Below are 27,800 nucleotides of genomic sequence, written 5' to 3' on the forward strand. Positions count from 1 at the left end.
TGTTCATTCGTTCATTCATTCATTCATTCATTCATTCATTCTGATGAGTTTCGCTCTTGTTGCCCAGGCTGGAGTGCAGTGGCACGATCTCAGCTCACTGCAACCTCCACCTCCTGGGTTCAAGCAATTCTCCTACCTCAGCCTCCTTAGTAGCTGGGACTACAGGTGTGTGCCAGCATGCCCCACTAATTTTTTTTTTTTGTATTTTTAGTAGAGATGGGGTTTCGCCATTTTGGCCAGTCTGGTTGCAAACTCCTGACCTCAGGTGATCCACCTGCCTCGGCCTCCCAAAGTGCTAGGATTACAGGCATGAGCCAAGGTGCCCGACTCTTTAAAAACTAGTTGTACAATTTTTTCAGTTCATTTACAAATGTTGCTATAAAAACATTTTGTTTCTTATTTGAGTTGCTATCCTCTTAGAAAGTTCTAAGGGGTCTTGCTCTGTTGCCCAGGCTGGAGTACAGTGGTGTGATCTTGGCTCACTGCAGCCTCAAACTCCTGGGCTCAAGTAGTACTCCCACCTCTGCCATCTGAGTAGCTGGGATTCCAGGCGTGTATCACTGTGCCTGGCTTAGTCACTTAATGTTCTTAAGTATTAAAGCATTAAGATATGCTTTCTTCACAAACAGTTCAATGAATGAGAAATATCCTTGATTAATGGTTTTGCTTTTTCATATTTATCAGCCAAACCACTTTTGTACCAGAAAATGTAAAATAAGAAATCGGGCTGATGACATCAGCAAATATAAAAATAATATTTTATTATGTTCTGGCCACTGTTAAATTCGAAGCTCCCTGAGACCAAGACTCTTGTTTTGTGTTTTTAAAAGTTCTTTGTAGTCTGTGACATTTCTGACCCTGTTCTATCATTTTGCGTGATCTGAAAGGCTTTCCTCAGATTTGCTTGGCCCATCGACAATTCTTGTTTTGCTTTTCTGGAGATTGTTTTGATGCTTTTGGTTTCTCTTACATGCCGACGGGCTGTGTCTGTAGATAGATTTCCCTTCCATAATTATAATTATGGTGTATTGCCTAGAACTACTATTTATTGATCAAACACTTTCGCTAGAACCCAACTGGAAGAAATATCCTGAAAAAATGTTCAAAAGCCCGTCAAGTATTTGCAATTTATTTTGCTTTTCTTTTTTTGTAGCATGTTCCGCACTATTCAAGACAGCACTTAATGGTGTCCCGTAATCTTGGTTCAGTGGGATATGATCCTAATGAAAAAGTAAGTATTTAAACGATACTCTCAACAACTAACTTATCATGGTTTTACTTTCTTGTCTCCATACTGTGTTCAATGGGATTTTCTTAAGACTGTGGGGTCATTGATCACTCTAGCATTATATGTTTCTATAGGTGCTCAATCTTTAGATGTTCTGTTTTTCATTGTGGGCCACAGTCTGAATCTTTTTAATTTTGTATTTGTATCTTTACCAAAAATTGAATGCATTTACAATGTGTTTCCTTTGTTTTCAGAAGAATAACTAAGAAATCATTTGTTCTTAAAGACTGGGCAGTTAAGAGATTTAATTAAACTATTGAGTTTTTCTTTCATTTACTTAATACTTTTTTTTTTTTGAGATGGAGTCTCGCACTGTCGCCTGGGCTGGAGTGCAGTGGTGTGATCTTGGCTCACTGCAACCTACACCTCCCAGGTTCAAACAATTCTCCCACCTCAGCCTCCTGAGTAGCTGGGATTACAGGCGTACACCACTGCACCCGGCTAACATTTATATTTTTAGTAGAGACGGGCTTTCACCATGTTGGCCAGGATGGTCTCAAACTCCTGACCTCAGGTGATCCACCTGCCTCAGCCTCCCAAAGTGCTGGGATTTCAGGCGTGAGACACTGTGCACCCGGCCTCATTTACTTAATATTTATATTATTTATTTATTTATTTGTGACACAGAGTCTTGCTCTTTTGCCCAGGCTGGAGTACAGTCGTGTGATCTCAGCTCACTATAACCTTTGCCTCCTGGCTTCAAGAGATTCTCTTGCCTCAGCCTCCTGAGTAGCTGGGATTACAGGTGTGCCCCACCATGCCCGTCTAATTTTTGTGTTTGTTAGTAGAAACGGGGTTTCACCATGTTGGCCAGGCTGGTCTCAAACTCCTGACCTCAGGTGATCGGCCCGCCTCGGCCTCCCAAAGTGCTGGGATTACAGACGTGAGCCACTGTGGCCTACCTGTATGATTCATTTAGATTGAAGATAATTTTGTGTATTATAAATTTCAGGACAAGCAGTTTCTAATTAAAATGCTATTTCAATAATGTTTGAGCCTTGTAGGGACTAGAAGAAGTGATTGGAAATAAAATATGGTTTCATGCCTTCATGGCAATGAAAGCATCAAAGAGGGTGGGAGTTTTGGTTAAGAAGGGATTGTTCGAGGTGACTGTCATCAAAATAGAACTGACAGGCATGATTATTTGAGAATGACATGTCTGAGGTATCTCTGAATCATGTGCTGAAGTGCACAATACTGCTTTCCAGATTCTTTTGAATCTGGAGGCCTGGAGGAAGAAAGAGTCTACATATCTTCAGTTCAGTAGGAATACAACATGAAACACAGTTGCAGGGTGGTATGGTTTGGCTCTGTGTCCCCACCCAAATCTCATCTCGACCTGTAATCCCCAGGTGTTGAGGGAGGGAGGTGATTGGATCATGGGGGCAGTTTCCTCCATGTTTTTCTCGTGATAGTGAGTTGGTTCTCACAGGATCTTATGATCTTACCAGTGTTTGGAAGTTCCTCCTTTGCACTACTCTCCCCTGCTGCCTTGTGAAGAAGGTGCCTGCTTTCCTTCTGCCATGATTTAAGTTTCCTGAAGCCTCCCCAGCCATGTGGAACTGGGAGTCAATTAAACCTTTGTTTATAAATTACGTAGTCTTGGGTGGTATCTTCATAGCAATGTAAAAACCGATTAATACACAGGGCAAATGCAATTTTCAAGGTTTTTTTTTTTTTTTTTTTTTAAATTTTTGAGATGGAATATTGTTCTATCACCCAGGCTGGAGTGCAGTGGTGTGATCTTGGCTCACTGCAACCTCCGCGTCCCGGGTTCAAACAATTCTCCTGCCTCAGCCTCCCGAGTAGCTGGGATTACAGGTGTTCATTACCATGCCTGGCTAATTTTTGTATTTTTAGTAGAGACGAGGTTTCACCATGTTGGCCAGACTGGTCTCGAGCTCCTGACCTCAAATGTCTGCCTGCCTTAGCCTCCTAAAGTGTTGGGATTACAGGCATGAGCCATGGCGCTTGGCCAATTTTCAATTTTCTAATAGCTACATTAAAAAACAGTAAACAGTTAAAATTAATTTTAATAATATCTCAATATCTAAAATGTTATTTAAGTACATAATCAGTATAAAAAGTATTAACAGGACACCTTAGATTCTTTTTTTGGGACCTAAGTCTTCTAAATCCAGTGTATGTTTTACATCTCTGGCATATCTCAGTTTGATTAGCCACATTTGAAGAGCCCAGTAACCTTGTGACCAGTGGCTACTGCATTGGATAGTGCAGGTCTATTGAATTAGTTACGATAAACTCCCTGTTATGAAAGCTGTAATTTAATTTAAAATCTTCATCATAGGTGATATGCTTTGGGGTTCATGTATCCATGTGTTGCATTCCAATCTTGAAGTAATCATCTATCCTAAGTGGCCACACTCTTAAGAGTGGTTAACTAACATTTGTTGAGGAGGCCACATTCTAGAGGGGTGGAATACTACAAACGGCTCAGGCATCTTTCTCTTTATAAATACCGGTAGCCTTCCTCATTAGCATAATAACTGTTAGAAGTAGGCTATCAGCCAGGTGTGATGACCCACGCCTGTAATCCCAGGACTTTGGGAGTTCGAGGCCAGTGGATTGCTTGAGGTCAGGAACTTGCGACCAGCCTGGCGAAACCCTGTCTCTACCAAAAACAAAACAAAACAAAAAAACCTCCACAAAAATTAGCTGGGTGTGGTGGCGTGCGCCTGTAGTTCCAGCTACACAGGAAGCTAAGGTGGGAGAATCACTTGAGCCCAGGAGGTCAGGGCTTCAGTGAGCCATAATTGCACCACTGTACTCCAGACTGCTTGGCTACAGGGCGAGATCCTGTCTCAAAGAAGGAAAAAGAAATGGGCTGTCATTGAGGAAGTTTGTGATATTCGTTGATATTATGTTATTGGCTATTACTTTAGAGAAATTCTCTGCCTTTGTACTATTAGAATATAATAATGTAGTTGGCCTTTAATTCTTTACCTTTAAGAATAACACTCATGCCCGATCCCTAAATGAATAGTCCTGTGTTCAGCCACTTGTCTGGTGGATTCTTGATGGCTTAGTCTGACAGTATGGTTAACCAAATCAGAATATTGTTTTGTTTTTTTTTTTTTGCCTATGGCGAGCCTTTCTTGCAGTCTTTTGGAGCCTTACAAAGTACAGGGAGTTGAGATTTCACTGAACTTATCAAGCGGGTTTTATGATTCTTTTTATGTCTTAATAAATGTTTGTATGTATGGACAGAGTTAGGTCTGGCACTTGCTTTCGTTATAACCTCATAGTGAAGTTACAGAAATAGGTAACTCACCTCCCACATGGGTGACCACTGATAATTACTAAAAATAAATAAATGTGTGTAACTGTCTGGGTTTAGCACATTTATTTATTTATTTATTTATTTATTTATTTTTGAGATAGAGTCTCGCTCTGGAGTGCAGTGGCATGATCTTGGCTCACTGCAACCTCCACCTTCCGGGTTCAAGTGATTCTCCTGCCTCAGCCTCCCGAGTAGCTGGGATTACAGACATACACCACCATGCCCAGCTAATTTTTTTTTTTTTTTTGTATTTTCAGTAGAGATGGAGTTTCACCATGTTGGCCAGGCTGGTCTCAAACTCCTGACCTCAGGTGATCCACCTGCCTCCACCTCCCAAAATGCTGGGCTTATAGGCATGAGCTACCGTGCCTGGCCCAGGTTTGGCACATTTAAAGAGATCGGAGGGTTAAAGAGTGTAGAAGTGGAATCCCCTTGGAATTTACTAAGCATGTTTCATCATAAATTCTGAAATCAATCCTGCTGCCTGCTATCTTTGCCATCTCCTTTGCTGTGCCCTTGCCTAAGGTGGCTGTGGAGAAACTGTGTTTCCCTCAGTGAGTGATGAATATTCTTTGGCACCTAATCATGGTACAGGTGCATGTTCAGACTAAATTGGTCGCTTCACCCTTTGCTTGAGGGCTGCACTTAATCAGACCTTTCTCCTTCCCGATTCCTGCTGTCCTTGTAACCATTCATTAAATATTGACCTGGTCTGTTTATACCTACTGTCCCAAGTGCAAGTAGACTTGATCTTTGGTGTCATACATATTTGTTAAATAAATTGATTCTCGTTTGAATCTGTTATTAACTCCTTTCTTATTCCACATTTTATCAGTGACTTACATCATGCACAACTTATCCAGGTGAAATTTAATCATCACTGAAAATGTTATTTTTTTTTAACTGGAGTTCTAACAAGCTAACTGGTTGTCTTATGTACGTTCATGAGAATAAGGAAGATTTAACTTACGGTAACTGCTTAGATAAAGACCATTAAGTTTCAGCTGGCCTTAAATTAATGTGAGCCAGTACAGTACTATGTTGTTCCTTTCACACTAATGTGAGCTGGCTGGGCTCAGTGGCTTACGCCTACAGTCCCTGCGCTTTGGGAGGCCGAGACACGGGATTCCTTGAGACCAAGAGTTCCATACCAACCTGGGTAACAGAGCAAAACCCCATCTCTTTAAAAAAAGTGATGTTAGGTGTTATTAATAACATAGTGTTTAGAGCTTGCATTGTTTTTCTCTGATCACATTATGTCATGGTATGTTCTTACATGAATACCTGGATGTGAACTCTCTGACTTTACCACTAGTGAACTTTGTAAGTGATTTAAGGCAAGTGATTTAGCCTCATCAAGCCTTAGTTTTCTTATTTGTAAAACGGAGATATTATCAGAACTGACTTCATGGGATTATTATGCTAAATATTGTCCTCATAGCCATTACCTGATAGATGAAATAATGCACAGAAGGGATTCATCACAGTGCCTGCTGTATACAAAACGTGTCCTAAATGTCGGCTGCTTAATCTCCTTCACTGAATATTGCGCATTTGGAAACTGAGACTCAAAGTCCATGGATAGTGAGTAGCTGGGTGTAAACTCATGTCTGTCCTTTTCCAGAGCTGGTGGACTTACCCATTGTGCTGTGCCCTTTCTCAGAAGAGCTGGGCAGTGACCCAGTGTCCAGAGTTCTGCCATCATTCCAACAAGCACGCAGTGCAGGGCCAGCTCAGCCCTCTTGGTGTCTGAATGGAGTGTGCTGCTAGCTGTGGAGTTAGAGCCCGGGAGAGAGCATCTAAACCTGGGGAAGGGAAAGGAAGAAGGAGGGGTAGAGAGACAGTGGATTAAGAGAAAAACAACAACAACAACAAAAATCCTTAGGAAATATTTTACTTCAGATGACATCATTAGTACAGTTATAGAGCAGCTACTGCCAAAGTTCTTCATTTTCTATTCTGGTACCTGAACTCTCCTCTGTCTTCAAGGATCCAGGATCCTAATTTATAGTTGTCTTTTTCTGAGTGTCTTCAGGGTGCCTTATGAGTGACTCTCCACATACAGGAACAAGTCCCAGTTCCTTGAATGGCGTATGAGTCCTTCTATCATCTGGACTGTTTTTATCCTAGCTTTATTTGCTACAACTCTCCTAAGCATACCACACGCTTGAGTCATGTTGAGAATTCCTTGTAGTTCTTTAGTGCTACCCTCTTCTTCCAGTGTCACAACCTTTACACATGCTGTTCATGCGCTCCCTTCTCTGTGTAGCATCCTGCACACAGCCTTATTAGAGCACTTAACACAATTCATTGTGTTTGTGCCATATTTTACTTTGAAGTTGCCAAATGCACTTGATATTTACCTGTAATTGTTGATGCAGAGGGGCAGTTTTAGTTGGTTTTGATTGATTTGTATGTGTATTCTGTTACAGGCGTAGCCTGCCTGGAAGAATATATAGGAGACCAGTAACAGTGGTTGCCTTTTGGGCAGGGACTTGGGTGTTTCTTCAGTGTATCCCCTTTTGTACTTTAAAAATTCTGAACTGTGATTTATTTAAAAGAAAATGTTATGTATGGAAGATTAATTGATATGGTTAGCTTTATTGAGTTTTATGTACTAATTGGTAATACGTTAATAGCCCTTAACAGAGAAGATGTGTCAGGTGCAGGTATTTGTTTTGATATAGCTTTTCCCCAGTTAGACAGATAAGGGCACACTCCTAAATTCATAACAGTCTGGCATGTAGCCCAAAGGGGTGAAGAACAGTAGCCATAGCTAATGCTGAATGAATATATATTACGTGTTAGACGTTATTCTAAACACTTTAAGGGTGTTAATTAATATCATTCTCACAACCTCTTGTGGCAGGTGCTGTTTTTACCCTTATTTTACATACCAGGAAATGAGAGGCAAGAAGGATGACTTGTTCATAGCAGGACACACAGGAGGAGAACATAGTGTGCTGGAAGTTCAGCCTGGGTGGTTTGGCTGCAGACTGACTCGTAATGACCGTTCTGCTGCTTGAACAGAAATTAGAATGGGGATTCTTACTTAATTCTTCCAGTGTTATGATTTGTTATATTTGCTGTAACAATTGTTTAATATATAATTTCTAGGAGTGGTGTTTATGGTGATCATCAGAGATGGTCTGTTTCACAGTTAATAGTAACATCACATTTTAAAACCCATTTAAGAAAGTGTTGGCTGGGCGTGGTGGCTCAAGCCTGTAATCCCAGCACTTCGGGAGGCCGAGATGGGCGGATCACGAGGTCAGGAGATCGAGACCATCCTGGCTAACCCGGTGAAACCCCGTCTCTACTAAAAAATACAAAAAACTAGCCGGGCGAGGTGGCGGGTGCCTGTAGTCCCAGCTACTCGGGAGGCTGAGGCAGGAGAATGGCGTGAACCCAGGAGGCGGAGCTTGCAGTGAGCTGAGATCTGGCCACTGCACTCCAGCCTGGGTGACAGAGCGAGACTCCGTCTCAAAAAAAAAAAAAAAAAAAAAGAAAAAGAAAGTGTAATCATTGTTTTCTCAGGATATGGTTACTGCTTAAGAGGGATTTACCATGACCATTTAAATACAGAAAAGTAGATGATTTTGCGTTCTCAGACCTGAGGTGTGAGCAAGGCTCTGAGTGGCTTAGCATTTTATCAAATTAGAAGTTTACCTATTTTTAAGGCAGGGGCTTGCCTCGGGTTGGTGGAGTTAAGACATATATGATGTAAAGGTTAAACCAAGACCTAGAAAGCTTTTTTCACTTCTGAGATGCTGGACTTTTTCCTGTATGTTAAAATACTGCTCTAGGCCCGGCGTGGTGGCTCAGGTTTGTAATCCCAGCACTTTGGGAGGCCAAGGCAGGCAAATCACCTGAGGGCAGGAGTTTGAGGCCAGCCTGGCCAAGATGGGGAAACCCTATCTCTACTAAAAATACAAAGAAATTAGCGGGGCGTGGTGGCATGCACCTGTAATCCCAGCTATCGGGAGGCTGAGGCAGGAGAATATCTTGAACCTGGGAGGCGGAGGTTACCATGAGCTGAGATCGCACCACTGCCCTCCAGCCTGGGTGACAAAGTGAGACTCCATCTCAAAAAACAAACAAACAAACAAACAAACAAACTTCTCTAAGTTATATAAGAGTACTTTTTAAAAGATCATATGTAACTCTAAGTCTTCCTTTAGAAATATAACTAACACTTTTTTTCTGTAGTTCCATTGAACTTAAAAACAATTCACAAATCCAGAAATTACCATGTGCTAATATGTATAACATCCAAATTACTTGGAATGGTGTGTTTTTAAAAACGATTAGCCTGTACAATTTTAGAGTAGGAAGAAAACCTTACTAAATAGCTTTCCTTTGGAGTGCTGCCAGTTTATGTGGAAATCAAGGGCTACAGAGATTGATTTGCTTAAAGTTAAATAAGTCATTAGTGGCAAAGCTGGACTTGGGTTTAGGTCTCTAGATAAACACAGGATATACAGCTTCTCTACTATTTGGTCTCAGCTGCTTCAAAATTTGGTGGTTATTCGAACTTAACATTGTATTCAAATGGTGTAATCTGCTTAGCCTGGGCGTTTTTGGATATAAGCACAATTGGTACCTATTCTGAGTTACTGAAAATATGCCCTGTCCCAACAGAGATGGCAGATAAATTATTCTTACTTAGTATCAGACTTTCCTTTGAAAACAACTCATGACACTTAGAATTTCCCAGAATTTAGAAAATAAATTGTCAAGTAATTTTGGTCAAAGTTTTGTGTTTTTTTTTTTTTTTTTTTTTTTGAGACTGAGTCTTGCTCTGTCACCCAGGCTGGAGTGCAGTGGCACAATTTTAGCTCACTGCAACCTCCGCCTCCCGTGTTCAAGCGATTCCTGCCTCAGCCTCCCAAGTAGCTGAGATTACTTGGAATTACCAGCACTTGGGATTACAGGCATGGACCACCACGTCAGGCTAATTTTTGTATTTTAATTTATTATTTATTTATTTATTTATTTATTTTGAGACGGAGACTTGCTTTGTCTCCAGGCTGGAGTGCAGTGGCGCGATCTTGGCTCACTGCAGTCTCCACCTCCCGGGTTCATGCCATTCTCCTGCCTCAGCCTCCCGAGTAGCTGGGATTACAGGCGCACACCACTAGACCCAGCTAATTTTTTTGTTTTTATGTTTTTTGTATTTTTAGTAGAGACGGGGTTTCATCATATTGGCCAGGATGGTCTCGCTCTCCTGACCTCATGATCCACCCACCTTGGCCTCCCAAAGTTCTGGGATTACAGGTGTTAGCCACTGTGCCCAGCCTTTTTGTATTTTTAGTAGAGACAGGGTTTCACCGTGTTGGTCATACTGGTCTCGAACTCCTGACCTCGTGATCCACCTGCCTCAGCCTCCCAAAGTGCTGGGATTACAGGCATGAGCCACTGCGCCCGGGCTTGACTACAGTCTTTTAGTATCTGAAATATCATTTGAAGATTTTCTTTTGGCTAGAGAATTGATAAATACCCCCATTGTGAATACATTCACCTACTATGCTTTAACAAAGTAATTATAGAACCCGATCATATCAGGTGAATTTTGTAGTTCTCTGGTTGTAAATGATTATACTATTTAATAACCTATTTTAATATTACCCTAAGTATTTATAGTACATTTAATATTACTCTAAATAATATAGTATTTAATGTTACTCTAAGAAGTAATGTTTTTTAGGATTATATTCAGTGTTAATGTTGGAAAAAGTTGGTGTTTTTTGGTCCCAAAGTAAGAGTAACAATTTCTAATGAATGTGTTTTTTCTGTCTTCAGACTTTTGATAAAATTCTTATTGCTAATAGAGGAGAAATTGCATGTCGGGTGAGTTGAATTTTCATCTTATTTTCCATTTTACTCTATGAAATTATTTATTATTAAACCCCTTTAAGTGTGAATCACTATTAATAGACATTAATATATTTTAAAATAGGTTATTAAAACTTGCAAGAAGATGGGCATTAAGACAGTTGCCATCCACAGTGATGTTGATGCTAGTTCTGTAAGTATATTTTTGCTTTGTTTAAATCAGGACTTAATTTTGGGTCAAGTAGAAAAAGAGGGACATACAGGCTTTTTTTCTTGGCCTGCAAAAATATATTCAAGTTTAAAAACTGTTTACTTGTTCACTGTTGTGTTAAGCAAAATGACATTATCACAGTGTCTTCTATATGTGCCTTAAGTATTTTCTTTTCATAGCTTTAAAAGCTTAAACTGAAAAATTGCCAGGCTGATTGCTGGTCACCAAGTAGATTTAAGCAAAGCATGAGAAAGTTTGAGTCAAAGATTAATGAAATGTTTACACAATGCTCCCTTATGAGAGCACTTTCCCCAGCATAACTTCAGTATCACTAAGGGAATGCTACAATTGTTTCACCTTTCCGAAATGCTTCAAAGTGTTCAGCTGAAAGTTTGACAAAAATGAAAGACAGGTTAATGCTAATTGGATACGAACAAAAGAAGGTTTAGCATAAAGCAGATATACTTTTTTTTTTTTTTGTCGGAGTCTCGCTCTGTCACCCAGGCTGGAGTGCAGTGGCCGGATCTCAGCTCACTGCAAGCTCCGCCTCCCGGGTTCCCGCCATTCTCCTGCCTCAGCCTCCCGAGTAGCTGGGACCACAGGCGCCGCCACCTCGCCCGGCTAATTTTTTGTGTTTTTAGTAGAGACGGGGTTTCGCCGTGTTAGCCAGGATGGTCTCGATCTCCTGACCTTGTGATCCGCCCGTCTCGGCCTCCCAAAGTGCTGGGATTACAGGCTTGAGCCACCGCGCCCGGCCAGCAGATATACTTTTATTTGGTACTTTTAACACAGCAGGCCTTTATTTATTTATTTATTTATTTATTTATTTATTTATTTATTTGAAACAGAGTCTTGATCTGTCGTCCAGGCTGGAGTGCAGTGGCGTGATCTCACTTCACTACAACCTCCGCCTCCTGGGTTCAAGTGATTCTCCTGCCTCAGCCTCCTGAGTAGCTGGGATTATAGGCACCTGCCGTCATGCCTGGCTAATTTTTGTATTTTTGGAGGGACGGGGTTTCACCATGTTGGCCAGGCTGGTGTTGAACTCCTGACCTTAGGTGATCCGCCTGCCCCGGCCTCCCAAAGTGCTAGGATTACAGGCTTGAGCCACCACACCCGGCCCACAGCAGGGAGTTTTTTAGTAGTAGTGTTATGAATGAGTAGAAAAAAATACCCTGGGGAAAGAATGTAAATTATTAGGTCTTTATGGCATGAAATATAAGTAGTTGAATACTAATGCAAGCATTGTTTCTCATTGTTTCACACTACTTTTGATAATGGGACCCTTTGGTAGGGTCCGTCACTTAATGACAGGGATATGTTCTGAGAAATGCATCGTTAGGTGAGTTCAATATTATGTGACCATCACAGAATGTACTTACGCAAACCTTGATGATACAGCCTAGTACACACCTATATGGTATAGCCTATTCCTCCTGTGCTACAAACCTGTACAGCATGTGACTGTACTAAATACTGTAGGCAATTGTAACACAATGGTGTTTGTGTATATAAGCATATCTAAACACAGAAAAGGTACAGTAAAAATGTAGTATAAAAGATAAAAAATGGTACACTTGTATAGGGCACTTACTGTGGATGGAGCTTGTAGGACTGGAAGCTGGTCTGGGTGAGTCAGGGAGTGAGCGAAGGCCTAGGACATTACTGTCACTACTGTAGACTTCATAAACACTGTACACTTAGGCTACACTACATTTATAGAAAAATAGTTTTCTTTTTTCAATAATAAATTAACCTTAGCATACCATAACTTTTTTACATTGTAAACTTTTTAATTTTGTCTTTACTCTTTGACTCTTTTTTTTTTTTTTTTTTTTTGAGACAGAGTCTTGCTCTGTCAGCCAAGCTAGAGTGCAGTGGCGCATTCTTGGCTCACTGCAACCTCCATCTCCCGGGTTCAAGCAGTTCTCCTGCCTCATCCTCTCAAGTAGCTGGGATTACAGGCATGTGCCACCACGCTCGGCTAATTTTTGTATTTTTAGTAGAGACGGGGTTTCACCATGTTGGCCAGGCTGGTCTTGAACTCCTGACCTCAGGTAATCCGCCCGCCTCAGCCTCCCAAAGTGCTGGGATTACAGGCGTGAGCCACGACGCCCGGGTTTACTCTTTGAGTCTTTCATAATAAAACAGCATAAAATGCAAACATTGTACAACTGTACAAAAATGTTTTCTTTATTTCCTTGTTTTATAAGCTTTTTTCTGTTTTTAAAGTTTTTTATTTTTCATTTATTTTTTACTTTTTGAACTTTTTTGGTAAAAATGAAGACTCAAATGCACACATTAGCCTAGACCTGCACAGGATCAGGCTCATCAAGACATCAGTAGGCACAAGATCACATTAAGTTAGAAAGCTTCTACATAGCCAAGGAAGCAAAAAAATGAAGAGACAATCCACAGAATGGGAGAAAATATTTGCAAACTACACATCTGATGAGGGATTAGTAACCAGAATGTATAAGGAGCTCAAACAACTCTATAGGAAAAAAATCTAATAATTTGATTAAAAAATGGGCAAAAAGGCCAGGTGCAGTGGTTCACGCCTGTAATCCCAGCACTTTGGGAGGCTGAGTGGGCAGATCACTTGAGGTCAGGAGTTCGAGACTTAGAATAAATAAATGCGTGTTTAACCAGCCTGGCCAACATGGTGAAACCCTGTCTCTACTAAAAATACAAAAATTAGCCGGGTGTGGTGGCACACATCTGTAGTCCCAGCTACTTGGAGGCCAGGGCAGGAAGCTTGAACCTGGGAGGTGGAGGTTGCTGTGAGCCAAGATCGTGCCACTGCACTCTAGTCTGGGCGGCCAGGCGAGACTACGTCCAAAGGAAAAGGGGGCAAAAGATCTGAATAGGCATTTTTCAAAAGAAGACATACAGATCACAAACAGATATATGTAAAGGTGCTCGACAGTATTCATTACGGAAATGCAAATCAGAAGTACAATGAGATATCTCACCCCGGTTAAAATGGCTTTTATCCAAAAGACATAATGAGTACTGTCGAGGATGTGGAGATAGTACTCTACATCCCACCTCATACACTGTTGGTGGGAATGTAAGTTACTACAACCACTATAAAGAACGGTGTGGAGGTTCCTCAAAAAACTAAAACTATCATATGATCCAGCTGCTAGATGTACATCTGCTGCTAGGGGTACACCTAGCACCTGGGAAATCAGTATATGGAGGAGATATCTGCACTCCCATGTTTATTGTAGCATTTTTCACAATAGCCAAGATTTGGAGGCAACTTAAGTGTCCATCAATAGACGAAGGGATAAAGAAAATGTGGTACATATGTACGGTACCATTCAGCCGTAAAAATGAATGAGATCTTGTCATTTGCAATAGTGGGGATGGAACTGGTGGAGGACATTACGTTAAGTGAAATAAGCCAGGCATAGAAAGACAAGTTTTGCATGTACTCCCTCATTTGTGGGAGCTAGAAATGAAAACAATTGGACTCATAGACATAGAGAGTAGAAGGATGGTTACCAGAGGCTAGGCAGGGTGTATGGAGCGGAGGGGTGGGGAAGATTAATGGGTACAAGAATATAGTTAGATAGAATAAGTAAGATCTTGTATTTGATGGCACAACAGGGGACTACAGTCTGCAGTAATTTGTGGTACATTTTAGAATAATTTAGGGAATAGAATTGGGATGCTTGTGACACAAATAAATGAATGATTGAGATGATGGCTACCCCATTTATCCTGATGTGATTATTATACATTGTATGCTTGTGTCAAAATATTTCATGTACTCCATAAATATATACACCTCCTGTATACCCACAAAAATAAAAAAAAGACATCACTAGGCAAATAGGAATTTTTCAGCTCCATTATTGGAGCTGAAATGTACATGCAGTACATTGCTGACCAAAATGTCATATGGCGTACGACTGTATTCTGATCTACAGGTAGACGTTTCAGACTTTCACTTTTGCAAAAGTGGTTTCAAAAGAATTGTTTTTATGTTTTTCTCATTCGTACCTTCCCTGAAGCACATGTGGTAGTTTTATGTTTTAGAGACTTTTCACCACTTCTGGCTGAAAGTAGAATATACCAGAGATTATGATACATAATTTATAATGAAATTTACCAGACCCCATAATGGAAGCAATTGCACACTCAGTCAAAACTTTCTCTTACTATGACCTACTTTAAGTCTGTTTCTAGAAAGACACCATAAGTAAAAGCAGGATAATGATGGTTGGAATGTCAAAAGTTTCATTTAAACCTCAACAGTAGGGTCAAATCTGCTGTGTGGTTTCTGTTTCAGTCTCAAGGATGTAAACTGAGACTGAAAAGGTGAATTCCTGTAACAGCATTTTTTGCTTCCTCAGCACATGATCACAAAGGTTACTATTATAGCTAATCAGCTTTATAGTATCAGTAATATGAACAAGCCATGCTATTCAGATGTATTTGCATGTTTGTTTTCAAGAGGTGAGCATTTTAAATGTAACTTGGAGTAAAAAACCTTATAGACTTTGCATGTTAATTTCATATGTGGAAATGTAAATACTATTCCAGTAGGAAAATACTGCAGCAATTGATTGTGAAAGCTATTCATTTTCTATTATAAACCACGAATTTTTAAGGTAATTATGCAAGGAAAAGGATGAATGGATACTACACATATTAACTGATAAGTCACACAAGGAAGGAAAGCCAGCTAACTTGCAAACAATTAATGTTTGATGGAAAAAATGTTGGCTTTTAGAGATGATTATGCAGTTTACCTCTGTTGGTCCTTTCCTGCCAACATGTTCTTCAAAATTGTTTTCAGGATTCTTGGTCCTTTGCTCTTCCATGTGAATTTTGGGATGAGCTGGTCAAATTACCCCTTTCCCCAATTTTTGGCTACCATGAACAAGATTTTTATAGGTATAACTTTTGCATATCTTTTTGTGAACATAATTTTGATTTTTTTGGAGTAAATATCTAGGAGTGAGTAGCTGGGTCTTGGGGGTAGATAAGGAGTTGGCAACCTTATTTTGTTTGAAAATAAATATATTTTTGTCTGGATAGCAAATGTATTTTAGATTTTGCAGGCCCCTGTGGTCTCTGTTACATATACTTCTTTTTGTTTTGTTTTGTTTTGTTTTAACAACACTTTAAAAATGTGAAAACTATTGTTAGCTTGAGAGCTGTGCAAAAACAGCCCTTGGATCAGATTTGGCATGTGGGTAGACAGTATTTTGCTGATGCCTAGAATAAATACATGCGTGTTTAAATTTATGAGAAGCTGCTAAACAGTTCTCCGTCATGGTTGTATCATATTTTACTCCCTCCAGAAATGCATGAGGTCAGGGTGCTTTTGTGTCCTTGCCAGCACTTGGTGTTTTTAGTCCATTTGATTTTGTGTTTTATTTTTAAGTGGTTGTGAAGCAGTATGTCATTGTGCTTTTAATTTTAGGTTTTCCTGATGAATACTGATGTTGAGTACTTTTTTGTGTTATTGGTCATTCATTTACATTTTTTTCTGAAGTGTTTGTTCAAACATAATGACAAAAATTTAGAAAAGTAGTACCAGTATACTGGTATCAGTTTACCGTTATATACCAGTATAAGAGTATCTGTATACCCTTCACTTAGATTCACCAATTGTTAACATTTTGGCTGTTTGCTTTATATCTGTATCCATATATACATTGTGTGTGTGCATTTTTTATAATTTTTTTTGGCTAAACAATTTGAAAATAAGTTACAGGACATGGTTGAAGCTGGAAACCATCATTCTCAGCAGACTGTCACAGGGACAGAAAACCAAACACCTCATGTTCTCACTCATAGGTGGGAACTGAACAATGAGTACACTTGGACACAGGGCGGGGAACATCACACAATGGGGCCTGTGGTGGGGTGGTGGGATGGGGGAGGGATAGCATTAGGAGAAATACCTAATGTAAGTGATGAGTTGATGGGTGCAGCAAACCAACATGACACATGTATACCTATGTAACAAACCTGCACGTTGTGCAAATGTACCCTAGAACTTAAAGTATAGTTTAAAAAAAAAAGAGAGAAGCATTAAAAAAAATCCCCTGGACAGGAAAAAAAAAAAAAAAAAAAAGAAAATAAGTTACAGACATTGTGGCATTTTATCCCTAAATACTATTCATCTCACAGTAATAAGTATGGTTTTCTACATATCTATAATACTTTATGAAACCTCAGAAAATAACTCATTATTCTGTAATATCATGTAATACGCGTACCACATTCAGGTTGCTCCAGTTCACCCCAGTTGTCCTTTTTAATATTTTTCTTTGATCCACAGTTCAGTCAAGGCTTATGAGTTACATTTGGTTATTATACCTCTTTAGTCTCTTAATCTAAAATAGTGCCCCTATCCTCCCTCCTTTTTTTGTTTGATTTTTATTATGTTGGCTTTTAGACATCCTGGCTTTGTATGATTATTTTCTTATGAATAGATTCAAATTAAATATTTGACAAGACTACTTCATAAGTGCTTTTTTTCTTTTCTTTTTTTTTTTTTTTTCTTGAGACAGGGTCTGTCTCAGTTGTCCAGGCTGGAGTGCAGTGGTGAGATTATAACTCACTCCAGCTTGACTTCCTGGGTACAAGCGATCCTCCTGCCTTAGTTTCCCAAGTAGTTGTGACTACAGGTGCATGCCACCACGCCTGGCTAATTTTTGTATTTTTTGTAGAGATGGGATTTCATCATCTTGCCCAGGCTGGTCTTGAACTCCTGGGCTCAAGAGATCCTCCTGACTTGGCGTCTAAAGTGCTGGGTTTACAGGCGTGAGCCTCCATGCCCCAGCCAGTAATGTTTTTTTTTTTTAAATAGTAATATCGTAACAAGAGGTTCTTTTTTTTTTTTTTTTTTTGAGACGGAGTCTTGCTCTGTCACCCAGGCTGGAGTGCAGTGGCCGGATCTCAGCTCACTGCAAGCTCCTCCTCTCGGGTTCACGCCATTCTCCTGCCTCAGCCTCCCGAGTAGCTGGGACTACAGGCACCCGCCACTTCGCCCGGCTAGTTTTTTGTATTTTTTTAGTAGAGACGGGGTTTCACCGTATTAGCCAGGATGGTCTCGATCTCCTGACCTCATGATCCGCCCGTCTCGGCCTCCCAAAGTGCTGGGATTACAGGCTTGAGCCACCGCGCCCGGCCAACAAGAGGTTCTTAATGTTGAATTGTTCTGTTGTTATGCTAAGTATGATAATTTGGTTTTACCAGGTCTTCCCATTATAATGGTGCATTCTCTTTTTTTTTTATTCAATACTTTTTGGGGAGAGTTTTTGAATCCATGTGAATATTTTGTCCCTCAGCCACCTCTCTAATGTTTTTGCATCAATAATGAAAATTGCCTGAGCCTGATTACTTTGGTTGCATTTGTCTTTTTTGCTGTCTGTTGAGTAAGCTGTTGATTTTCTGCTCCTTTTTGAATCTGCCTGTTTTTATGTATTATGTTTTTTCTTATGTATTTGAGGCCTTTAGTATATTTATTTTTAGCATATTTAATTTAAAGAACTATCATATGGTATTATTTCAAGTTTGTGGGTGTTTATTTCTATTCCTGACTCTTCCTCATGACATACTGTTTCCTCACATGTTTGAATTTTGGCATGTGATTTTATGTTTGGTGCTTTTATTGTTGAATTTCAAGATGGTTTGGGTTATGGATTTGGCCAGGTAGGGTAGGTGTTATATTTGTTTCCATCACACCATCCAGGGTATCACTTATCTGGGACTAATTTTTATATGAATTTTTTGGCATAAAGATTGTCAAAGTTTGAAGATAATGTGAAGAACAAAATGAGATTGCACACACACACATACACACCTGTTGAATAGGCTCATGGTTTCTAATTTCTAGAGACATTTTCCTTTACTTTGAACCACAGAGATACGAACATAGGGTTTATCCTCTCTATTTAGTAGGTTGATTTCTCCCCCACAACCTTTCACTGAGAACGTAATCTTTGAGCCTCCTGGCTTTAGACAGAAGGGTTTCCTTCAAACCTCCAACTCACACGGGATCTGTTTCCTTTCTCTCATCGTTAAAACCCAATCTTCTAGATTATTGAGATTCCCACCTTCACTCTCCAAGACTGGCTCTTGTGGATGCAGACTGATTTTCATTTTTATATTATTTATTTATTTATTTGAGCCGGAGTTTTGCTCTTGTTGTCCAGGCTGGAATGCAATGGCATGATCTCAGCTCACTGCAACCTCCGCCTCCTGGGTTCAAGCGATTCTCCTGCCTCAGCCTCCCGAATAGCTGGGCTTATAGGCGTGCATCACCAAACCTAGCTAATTTTGAATTTTCAGTAGAGACAGGGTTTCACCATGTTGGCCAGGCTGGTCTCGAACTCCTGACCTCAGGTGATCCACCCGCCTCAGCCTTCCAAAGTGCTGAGATTACAGGTTTGAGCCACCGTGCCCACCCAGATTTTTAGATTACTTTTTTTTTGTTGTTTTTTTGAGACAGCCTTGCCCTGTTGCCCAAGCTGGAGTGCAGTGGTGTGATTGTAGCAAACTACAGCCATGAACTCCTGGGCTCAAGTGATAGTCCTGCTTCAGCCTCCTGAGTAGCTGGGACTACGTACATGTACGTGCCATTGCGCCCTGCTTCCTTTTTCTTTGTTTTTCATCCCTTGTAGTTTTTTTGTGAGCCAAGCCCTTCATTTGAAGGATGTTTGTTATATTTAATCTAGGTCTTTAGATGTTTTTAAGGAGGATTTGCAGGTTATTTAGTTGGCTTATTGTTGGTTTGTCTTAAAACAATATGACATCCTATTCTCTGTTGAGGAAATTGCCTCAATTTCTTTGAGAAATAAAGACTGATCTAGAGTAGTCTTAAAGTCAGGCTTTCCCTAGGAAAACAGTTCATTTATAACGATGAGATTAATGTGCCTGAATCCAGGGGATGAGGCCACAGGGAAGCAGTATAAAATACTCCAATGGGAATTGGTCAGGGAAGGAAAAAGCAAATCGGAGTTAAGCTTCTTATTAAGTCATGAATTGTCTTTTATGTTTCATTTTCCAGGCCCTAGAAAAGCATGCTTATTATTCTCTGGGAAGATTTGTGGAGAATGGTTTATGAATAGAAGACAATTCTGGTCAAAGAATGTAACCAGCTGGGATTTTGATTGATATTGCATTGTGTCTGTAGATCATTTTGGAGTGTATAGCTATCTTAACATTTTTTAAGTCTTCCTATCCATGAACATGTGATATTCTTCCATATTTAGGTCACCTGGATTTCTTTCAGCAATGTTTTGTAGTTTTGTACTACTATAAGTGTAGTTAGTTTTTTAATTTCAATTTTTTAAATTAGTTGCAAGTCTATAGAAATACAATTGATTTTCATATAATGATTTTGATTCCTGTAAACTTACTGAACTCTTTTATTAGTTCTAATAGTTTTTTAGTGGATTTCTTAGGATTCTTTTCTTTTTAGACGGAGTCTCTGTCACCCAGGCTGGAGTGTCCTGGCATGATCTTGGCCCACTGCAACCTCCACCTCCTGGGGTCAAGTGATTCTCCTGCCTCAGCCTCCCGAGTAGCTGGGGTTACAGGCACGCACCACCACACCCAGCTACTTGTTTTGTATTTTTAGTAGAGATGGGGTTTCACCATGTAGGCCAGGCTGGCCTCGAACTCCTGACCTCAAGTGATCCTCCCACCTTGGCCTCCCAAAGTGCTGGGATTACAGGTGTGAGCCACCGTGCCTGTGCCTTAGGATTTTTTTTTTTTTTTGAGACCGAGTCTTGTTCTGCTGCCCAGGCTGGAGTGCAATAGTGCAATCTTGGCTCACTGTAACCTCCGCCTCCCAGGTTCAAGTAATTCTCCTGCCTCAGCCTCCCGAATAGCTGGGACTACAGGCACCTGCCACCACAGCTGGGTAATTTTTTGTATTTTTAGTAGAGATGGAGTTTTACCACGTTGACCAGGCTGGGCTCGAACTCCTGACCTCATGATCTGCCCACCTCGGCCTCCCAAAGTGCTAGGATTACAGGTATGAACCACTGCGCCTGGCCAGGATTCTTTATATAAGATCATGTCATGTGAATAGAGATAGTTTTACTTCTTTCCATCTGGATGCTTTTTATTTTGTATTCTTGCCTAATTTCTCTGGCTTTAACTTCCAGAACAATGTTGAAGAGGTGAGAGGTGGCATCCTTGTCTTGTTCTTCATCTTAGGGGGAAAGAATTCAGCATTTCACCATTAAATTTGATTTAGGCTCTGGTATTTACATAAACTTTCATTATCAGGTTGAAGAAGTTAATTGCTCTTCCTAGATTACTGAGGAATTTTTATCATGAACAGGTGTTGCATTTTTTAAAATGCTTTTTCTGTGTTTACTGAGATAATCATGTGGTTTTTGTCCTTTAGATATGGTGTATTGTTACATTAATTGATTTTTTTGGATGTTAAGCCAACCATGCATTCCTGTGATTAATCCCACTTGGTCATGCTGTGTAATTCTTTGTATATTGCTGGATTCAGTTTGTTAGTATTTTATTAATTTTGTGTTCATATTTACAAGAGCTATTGTCTGTAGTTTTCTTATGATGTCTTTGCTTGGTTTTGTTGTTAGTGTGATCCTGGCCTCATGAATTGGAAAGCTTTCTCTCATCTTGTTTTTTGGAAGAGTTGGTATTAACTTTAACTTTTCTTTAAATGTTTGGTGGAAATCACCAGTGAAGCCATTTGAATCTGGGCTTCTCTTTGGTTAGTTTTTGATTATTAGATCCACCTTTTTACTTATTATAGGTTTTTTCAGATATTCTATTTCTTTAGTCAGTGTCTGTAGTTTGTGTCTTTCTATGAATGTGTCAATTTCATCAAAGTTTCTAGCTTATTGGTATAGTATTTTCTTATTTTTATTTTGAGCCTTCCCTTTTTTCTTGGTCACTGTCCTAGTCTGTTCAGGCTTGTTACAGGTTATCATAGTCTGGGTGGCTTATAAACAACAGGAATTTATTTCTCATAGTTCTGGAGGCTGGTAAGTCAAGATCAAGGCACTGTTAGATGTTGTCCCTGGTGAGGGCTCCCTTCTTAATTCTTTGATGGAGTCTTCTTGTTGTGTCCTCACATGGTGGAAGGAGCAAAGGAAGGATCTCATTCATGAGGTCTCTGCCACTAGTGTTCTAAAATAGCATTCTAGAAGTACAAGGTGATACAGTTAGTCAAGAGCTATAAATTGGTGGATAGCAAAGGCAAAAATAAGCAGATTGTATTGAGTTTCTAGTTATACAATGAACTGAATAACTCCTTTTTTTTTTTCCTTTTCTTTCTTTTTTTTTTTGAGACAAATTCTTGCTCTGTTGGACAGGCTGGAGTGCAATGGTGCCATCTTGGCTTATTGCAACCTCCGCCTCCCAAGTTCAGGCAATTCTCGTGCCTCAGCCTCCCGAGTAGCTAGGATCACAGGTGCCCGCCACCACGCCTGGCTAATTTTTGTATTTTAGTAGAGATAGGGTTTCACTATATTGGCCAGGCTGGTCTCAAAGTACTGACCTCAGGTGATCCACCCTCCTCGGCTTCCCAAAGTGCTGGGATTACAGGTGTGAGCCACAGCACCCAGCCCTGAATAACTCTTTAGAAACAGAAAAAATCTCTGGTGGCTGGTTAAATAGTAAATACAAATAAATCTATAAACTTCATATATATCAATAAGGTAGAAAATACAAGAAATGTAACCTTGTAGAAGCAATGGAAATGATAAAACACTGTATGATGTGAATTTAAAATGAAACTTTTAGGACTTACATGAGGACTTCTTGTTTTTGTATAGGGAAACCGATTTTTAAAAATGTTCTTTAGCTCTAAATTAATCTGTACATTTTCTATTAAATCCTAATATAACAACATAATGGGGGGGGGATTGACAAAGAGTAAATATGCAAGAATAGCCTAGATAATTCTGAGGAAAATTGATGGGGAGTAGCCTAACATATTAAAATACATTTTAATACATTATAAGTCAGCAAGAAGAGATAGGTCTGTGGAATAAATTTGTTAGATTTTAGGCAGTGGGGTGATGTGGGAGGATTTTTGAGTTGTTAAAGAGGGTCTTATGAATATTATTTGGATTTAGAAGACGAAGTAATTCTAGGATTGCTTGCCTCTAATTTACTGTGATTTTTAGGTATCTCAGAGAAGATGAGAACTATAAGGAATGAGAAATGTTTAATGGCTTTAGTGACTAGGAGTTTCTAAATGGGCACATGGGCCAATTTCGTTAGTTTGGTGAATACTGGGAACAAAGAATTTGGGAATTTAAGATTGTTGTACTTCTCCAAATGAATGTTAGATAACATTATGTTTTAAGTATAAAGACTAGTATGTCTTTCCACAAAAATAGTAAAATATATTGTTACATCTATATCAAACTGCTAAAATTAATTTTGTTTTGATTTTTTTTTTTTAAATGAGATCTCATCAGGTTAAATGAAAAGAATTGAGAATCTTCATTCCCAAAGAGGAAAATGATTCTGTACATCAACAGAATCATTCAACCTTTGACTGTATTTTCTATCCACGTTCCTAAATTGAACCTATCTATACATATTTTGTTGCTTTGTCTGTTTACAGTCATGTTGGATTTAAATGAGAAATACCTGATTTTACCACGTTGAAACAAGAACCTAAAATCAAGGAAGTACTCACTGTGACTCACATCTTACCCAGGCAGCCTGCTGTTGAAAGGATGATCCCTGGTGCGCACTGTAGTCTCAGCCTCAGGATTCTAGAATGAGATTGAGTGGGGTTTCCTGTGAGCACTCTGGGGTGATTGATATGAGGTGAGGGCAATCATCACTTTTTATGCCTACCCTTGATAATATATCCCTCCTGTCTGGGGAGGTACTGAGGACAAATAGGACTTCGTGATGTCTAAGTAATTAGTGTATGTTGGTTCCAGCCGAACAAACTTGAGGGTAATGATCAGGTAAATGGAAATGGAACACATTAATGCATACTAAGGTATAAAAGACTTTAGGGTTAAACTTTTCAACATTTTCTGGGATTACTGGAATATCTTTATTTCATTTTTTATATTTACATGTCTCTGTATATGCGTACATTTATTTATATTTTTGTCAGCGTATCTTCAGTTTTACCTTAGATGTATATAGAGATGAAAGCAACTTAAATGTGAAAACTTCAAACATTTTTTTTCTCCTTTACATGATTTCAGAATATTTTCAAACTTCTTCTATTTGGAAAGGAGTTAAGGTTCTTAAATAACCATTTTTAAAAAAAATTCACAAAAATTGTTAATGGACTTGTTTGGAGCTGACGCCTATCACTGATCCTCAAATAGGAACAAATGACTAAAGTCAGGCTTAGAAAACTTTTATGGGGTGTTAACTGAAAAATATCAGGTGACCCTTTGTGTGTGTGTGTGTGTGTGTGTGTGTGTGTGTGTGTGTGTGTAGTTGAGAATGTTATATTTAAGTAACATTTTCTTAAATTGCCTTTTCTTAGTAAAGGATATTTTAAGATGATGGCTGTCCTGGTCCATGTTTCACAGTTGGTCTTAATTAGATCAGAAACATTTCCAGACATTTAGGTTGCAAGAGGAAATCTATAGGATTCTTAATTTATTCTTACAACAGGTATTTATAGTTGCCATTCTTCAATATTAACTTTCCTTATCAACAACAAAAAGTCTTGTGGCAAAGCCTCTGAAGAGTGACTGCAGTACTGCATTTAATGGGAAGGGAGGAATTGTTTGCCTTAGTATATGGTTTTGAATCTGGGAGTTTGGGAATTATGTAATCAAAGGGTTTAAAAAATGGCATAATGGCTTTAAAACTTGCTATTTCTCACTTTTCTTATAAAACTTAGCCTTCAGAAATCTTTTTAGATTAAGAATACAATGTATCTATTATGCAAATTTAAAACAATAGACTTTTCATTAAAGAACTAACCGAGAGAAGAAAGCGTTTAAGATGTTTAGACATTTCCTTTTCTTTTTTGCTTTTGTTGTCTTTGGAAAAACTTACTTTGCAGAAACAGTATGCTGCATCAATTTTAAATGTTTTGATTATCTTTGGCTTGGCTAAATTACTTTCTCTTCATTTTTGGGTAAAATGGAATAGGATGGGATTCCTGGTAGGTATTTGTTCACATTAATATTATATTTAATTGGAGATCCTGCAGAATAGTAGCAGGAGGCTGAAGAGAATTATTTAGCATTAGCAATGGCTCGTCTGGGAGTTGTGGACTAATCAAGGCGCTGCAGTGTTAGTGGTGGGGATGATGGGAGTTATGACGATTATGACATGTAAGCATGTCTGTTACGAATTGGACAGGCAATGAGTTAATCAAGAAGTATGTTAAATGGCTCCCATGCTGATTCATTATTATCTACCATAGTGCCTGTCAGGTCGTGTATTTAAAAAACACAATCATTGCCAAATTCAATATGTATATGAGCTGAATCCAGCCATTGTTTGCTTTTCCATAAAATAACCTCAGATTACCTTATATGTATAAAAATAGAAAATTATGTCAACTGTGCTGTGATTTGTGTTTTAAAGTACAGTATCTGTTTTTGTTAACAGAGTCATTTAAACATATGTTTGCCCTTTCATGTATTCGTTGTAAATATTCTCTGGCTTGTTTTCTATGCATAAAGGGTTTGGGTTTGAAAGTAAAATTTATGTGTCTTTACTTTTCAAGATGAAAAAATAATTCCACTGTTTCAGAGACAAATGAACACATGAACTATGGACAAATCAAAGCATGAATCTTTTCCACCATCAAAACGCTCCTAAATTGGGGGTGCGGTTGGGAGCCTCCTTTGCTGTAGCGGGGGGTCTCTTTGTGCCAGGTAGACAGACCCATTCTATGCCCAGCATGGTTGGAGTTATCTGTCAGGAAACTATCTATTAGAAATGCTAGAAATGTATGTTTTTTTGGGGGAATGGAACTAATAAATTGAATTCCTTTTAGAAAATAAATTGAAATGCAGCATAAATCCATGACCAAACTGGATTATATCTCTAGACAAATTTAAAGAGTTATTGTACAGACGAACACCTTTTTTTTGGTTATTGTGAACACTGCCAAATTTAATAAAACTTTCTGCCAAATTGTGACCTTTATGTATTAACTTAATTAAAGCAGTATTATGGGTAATACTCAGTGTTAACCTGTGGGTGGTTGTTATTGAAATCCATTTTCTGTGGAGTTAGTATTAGTGGTCAGCAACATCAGAAGTAAAACTTGCAACCAAGACCCTCCCATGGGTGCTGTGAGCTCAGCAGGTTAAATTGTCAAAAACCAGTAAAGCTTCTTAAAGGACTGATAGTTTAAGTCACCTGGAGTTAAAGGTAAACTAGTCATTCCAGTCAAGATGGACTATGACTTTTTGTAGCAGTCAGGCAAAAATTATATTTGGGCAGGATTTATATCAGTGTCTTCATGTATGACTTACTCATTTGTATGTTAATATACCTTGCTATTTAAATTCAATAAAACCATCCGGCTTTTTTTAATCTATGGGAAGTGACCTGTGGATATTTTCTTTTATAAAACGTTAAGGAAATGTCTCAAGACTTTCTCAATTTTTTGTTAATAACTTACACTGAAGTTACTTTTTATTTTTACTTATAGTAAAATTTTAAATTAAGAACAAAACAGTGAAATATTGTATTAATATATCTTTTTGGTTTTGTTTATTTTATAATTTCTGATGAACTTAAACAACATGGTTTAAAGGGAACTTATGTATTTCAGTGTAATTAATACCTGCTGGCATGGAAAAGTACCTAATCATGGATTTATTTTTCTCTAAGCAGCTATTTGGGAAGGATCGGAAGTCCTATCTTACTGAAAAAGCATACATTTAATAAAAGATTTGATATACAGTTTAACTTATTCTGATGTTCCAGTGTTTCTAAGGCCATGACTTAACTCATTTTTACAGCCTCACTCATTCAGACTACTGAGTGGAAGGAAAGGACATGGTTATTCCAAATAATGCCTCTCACTCATTGAGTATCTATGGTGTACTAGAAAAGCACATAATTACATAAGGATTGAATTACTGTTACCATTTTAAATTGAGAAAATTGGGCCCTCCAGTATAAAGCCAGTCTTCGGGTTGCCAAAGATCACTGCGCTAGTGAATAGTGGAGCTAAGATTCGAATTATGTGTAATTTCTAAGTTGTACTCTTTCCACTGTGCATGTTGCTTCTCATACTAAGTATAAGGAAAAGTCCCCTCTCCCCACAAAATGAAGTGAAGTTTATTACTTTGAAGGCAGAGTTTTTATTAGTGCCTGTTGGAGGCCAGGTACTATGATAGGTAGTGGAACAAGAAGAGCCACTGGAAGTGATAGGATTGCTGCTTTAGAGATGGATATAGAGAAATAAAACATAATTACAAATTGTGATAAGTGTTATGAGGGAAACAAGTTGTTGAGAGAGAATTGTGGTTCCCTTCACTAGTAGGGTGCTCAGGGAAAGTCTTGCTGAGGGTAAAATGTAAGCTAAGACTGATGGATGAGAAGGAGTCAGCCAGCTAGGCAGACAAGACGGCTTGTGCAAAGGCCCTGAGCCACTCCAGTCTGCTTCTGTCCTCAGTACTCTACTAAGAGTTCCTGCTAGTGTGACCATCAGTTTTCTCATGTTAAGTCCAGTGGACATTTTTCAGTCCTCTTCTATTTGACTTCCCAGAAGCTTTTAACACTATTACCCTTTTTCAGACACTCTCATCCTCTGGCTTTGGTGCCATTTTAATCTCCTAGTTTTCTTTCTACTTCTGTGGCCCTCTTCTGTGTCCTCTCTACAGGAATCACTCAAGGTTTGATGGGTGGGCTCTTCTTAAAATTGTTTTCTTTTTGTACTTTCTCTACCCGTACCCCGAAAGATCACATTCTCTTCCACTTCTATTTCTGTGGTTTTAATCAACCACAGTTGTCAACCACAGTTGACTCCAACTCTGTTTCTCTCTCTCTGTGACGTCTTTAGTTGGATATTTTACAACTACCTCAAACCCAGCATTACCCAAACTGAAATTTGATCCTTCAGGCTTCTTGTATTTGAATCCTACTGCAGAAGCACAAGATGTAGGAATTTATGTTCACCATCATTCTTTCTTTCATTTCTCATTTCCAATTTATGAGCAAGTCCTTTTCATAAATAATTTTGG

The 27,800-nt window shown here is 39.0% G+C and overlaps 1 protein-coding gene across 5 annotated transcripts in view; it reads left to right on the forward strand.

Moving 5' to 3' along the window:
- The window catches only part of PCCA (propionyl-CoA carboxylase subunit alpha), a 432,199-nt gene that overhangs the window by 17,607 nt on the left and 386,792 nt on the right, over positions 1–27,800 (forward strand). For all 5 annotated transcript variants that reach the window (XM_031655643.1, XM_031655642.1, XM_031655639.1 and 2 more), the window contains exons 2-4: positions 1,154–1,231; positions 10,392–10,439; positions 10,549–10,617. In XM_031655643.1, the coding sequence (XP_031511503.1) occupies positions 1,154–1,231; positions 10,392–10,439; positions 10,549–10,617 (195 nt within the window). The remainder of the gene's footprint in view (positions 1–1,153; positions 1,232–10,391; positions 10,440–10,548; positions 10,618–27,800) is intronic.

Source organism: Papio anubis, chromosome 15, assembly GCF_008728515.1.
Source record: "Papio anubis isolate 15944 chromosome 15, Panubis1.0, whole genome shotgun sequence".
Classification (NCBI taxonomy): Eukaryota; Metazoa; Chordata; class Mammalia; order Primates; family Cercopithecidae; genus Papio; species Papio anubis.